At 43.4% G+C, this 2,546-nt stretch overlaps 1 protein-coding gene across 1 annotated transcript; it reads left to right on the top strand.

Annotated features, from left to right (window-relative positions):
* The first annotated feature begins 6 nt into the window (after positions 1-6).
* LOC110390596 (serine/threonine-protein kinase Sgk1) lies at positions 7-2,540 on the top strand. The gene is made up of 7 exons (XM_021381982.1): positions 7-322; positions 427-558; positions 842-954; positions 1,130-1,253; positions 1,564-1,659; positions 1,773-1,928; positions 2,040-2,540. Exons 2-7 carry the CDS (start codon positions 439-441, stop codon positions 2,160-2,162), a joined length of 732 nt encoding a protein of 243 aa, XP_021237657.1. The 5' UTR covers positions 7-322; positions 427-438; the 3' UTR covers positions 2,163-2,540.
* Positions 2,541-2,546: the final 6 nt, after the last annotated feature.

The raw sequence follows: 2,546 nt of genomic DNA, 5'->3' as shown, positions 1-2,546 counted from the left end.
TGTTCTTCAGCTTGGGAGAGTATGTGTTTTGCTTTTGGAAGGAAAGGACTCTTAACAGTAAAAACTAGATTTATCTGTAGGAGTGCCCGCAGCTTTAGGCACTGACAGCACAGAGCTTGCATGTTGAGCCAGAGGAGTGGAGCAGTGCTCAGCCATTAGCATAAGGGATTGCTTCCTATTTTGTTTTCACTTTGTTCTGTAGTTTAGCATTGCTCACTTCTGGGAATTTGTCTTTCAGGTTCTTCTTGCACGGCATAAGGCAGAAGAGCAGTTTTATGCAGTTAAAGTCCTACAGAAAAAAGCAATCCTGAAGAAGAAGGAGGTAAGCTGCTGCTTAGTGTTGCTGTTGTGATGTTCATCGAATCGATTTTTACTGCTATTACTCAGCAAATACTGTTGCTAAACATTGATTTCCCGTGTGTTCAGGAAAAGCACATCATGTCAGAGCGCAATGTCCTGCTGAAAAACGTCAAACACCCCTTCCTGGTTGGACTTCACTTCTCCTTCCAAACTGCGGACAAACTGTATTTTGTCCTGGACTACATCAATGGCGGAGAGGTAAGCAGTAAGAAAATCAAATAGTATTTCCTATCATGTGCACAGTGGTAGGGTAGGCTTTTTCACCCTTCCTTTTAAATAAAAAGAGTTCTAAGGGGAAAAACCATGGGGAAAAGTTACTAGAATTAATGTTTCCGGCCTGCCAAGTTTTGGACTACCAAAAGATCGTTAGGCCATTTCCTGCCATTGTTCTCCCTAGCTATATATGTTGAGTCTAATTAAGCTCATTGTTAACAAGCTCTGGCGCCGATTACAGAACTTTGTTCTTTTTTGTCTCCTGCAGTTGTTCTACCATCTCCAGAGGGAGCGTTGCTTCCTGGAACCAAGGGCCCGATTTTATGCTGCTGAAATTGCCAGTGCGCTGGGCTACCTGCACTCCCTGAACATTGTCTATCGGTAAGCAATGTTGCTGGACTAAAAGAAGCCACATCCTTTGTTTAATAAGCATTAAAAGGTTTACCTCAATATTAGCTCGGAATTGATTTTAATCATTTTTTATGATCTAATGAGTAAACAGTCTTCTGACTCCAGCTCTTCTAAAGAACATTTTTTCTTTCATCTTTTCCTACAGTGACTTGAAGCCAGAGAATATTCTGCTTGATTCCCAGGGGCACATTGTCTTGACTGACTTTGGACTGTGCAAGGAAAACATAGAGCACAATGGCACAACTTCCACCTTCTGCGGCACACCCGAGGTACGTCCAGTCCTCAGCCTGCAGTCACAGTTCACTGTTCCCATGTGCTTTTGCGGTGGGTGAGACATGTGGGAGTTAGGATAGGTCTTGTGATATCAGACTGTGGTGAGGACCTGTGGGACGCAAAGAGCTTGTTGATGAGGAGAGAACAGCTTTCAAGCCTGCTGCTGTTTTTAAAAGAACTCTCATCTTCCTGGTAGCTTAGGTACTGTTGGGATTCAGTAAGCTGTTTTCAGTCAGGAATGGGGGGAATTGTCCTAACTATACAGATCCCTTTGGCTAATGTGTTTCTCTTCCTTTTATTTCAAAGTATCTTGCTCCTGAAGTTCTTCACAAGCAGCCCTATGACAGGACTGTGGACTGGTGGTGCCTTGGGGCAGTCTTGTATGAGATGCTTTATGGCCTGGTAAGCAATGTTTCCTCATTGACAGATAAACAAGCTTGCTCTTGCGCTCTCAGAAGGCGCATACTCACGTGTCAGCCCCAGTAACCTTGATCTCTCCATTGCTGTTCCCACAGCCGCCTTTCTACAGCAGGAACACAGCAGAAATGTATGATAACATCTTGAACAAACCTTTGCAGCTGAAGCCAAATATTACCAACTCTGCTAGACATCTCCTGGAAGGCCTTCTGCAGAAGGACAGAACAAAGAGGCTTGGCGCCAAGGAGGACTTTGTAAGTGCCAACTAGGCAGTTCTTCATGTCTGCAGTACAGGAAGATGACTAGGTCATATTACTTATATTAGCTGGGGTCTGAATTAATCTATTTTTTTCTCTCCCTAACAGACAGAGATTAAGAATCACATCTTCTTCTCCCCAATTAACTGGGATGATCTCATTAATAAGAAGATTACTCCCCCTTTTAACCCAAATGTGGTACGTATCACTTCTTACACATTCTATAATTAGGAAGTGTCTTCCCACATCTTCGTGGGGTGCCCAGAAGCTAGAGGAAACTGGCCACGTGTAGATGTGTTTGTGCAACACAGCTTTCCATGTGGCTGTCCAGACGAGATTAAAAAGAAGCAGTAGCTGACTTTTTGCTGATGGATTGTCTACATTTAGATGCGTGTGGGGGTTGTGGTTTTTTTTTTTTTTTTTTGGCCTCTGACAAATACTTCATTTGCATGGCTATTTTAAAATAATCCCCACCATCCCCATGTTACCAAAGGGGAAGGTGAGGTGCAGAAAGTTGGTAGCTTCCCATGCACAGTTACATTTGGCTTGTCAGATAGTAACTAAGAGTAGGTACCTGGCTGTGGAGGTTGTACTCTTTTACTGTTTGAGCACTTC

Source organism: Numida meleagris, unplaced genomic scaffold, assembly GCF_002078875.1.
Source record: "Numida meleagris isolate 19003 breed g44 Domestic line unplaced genomic scaffold, NumMel1.0 unplaced_Scaffold1423, whole genome shotgun sequence".
Classification (NCBI taxonomy): Eukaryota; Metazoa; Chordata; class Aves; order Galliformes; family Numididae; genus Numida; species Numida meleagris.
Note: the sequence above shows the minus strand (reverse complement) of the source record. Positions and strands in the feature narration are given on the sequence as shown.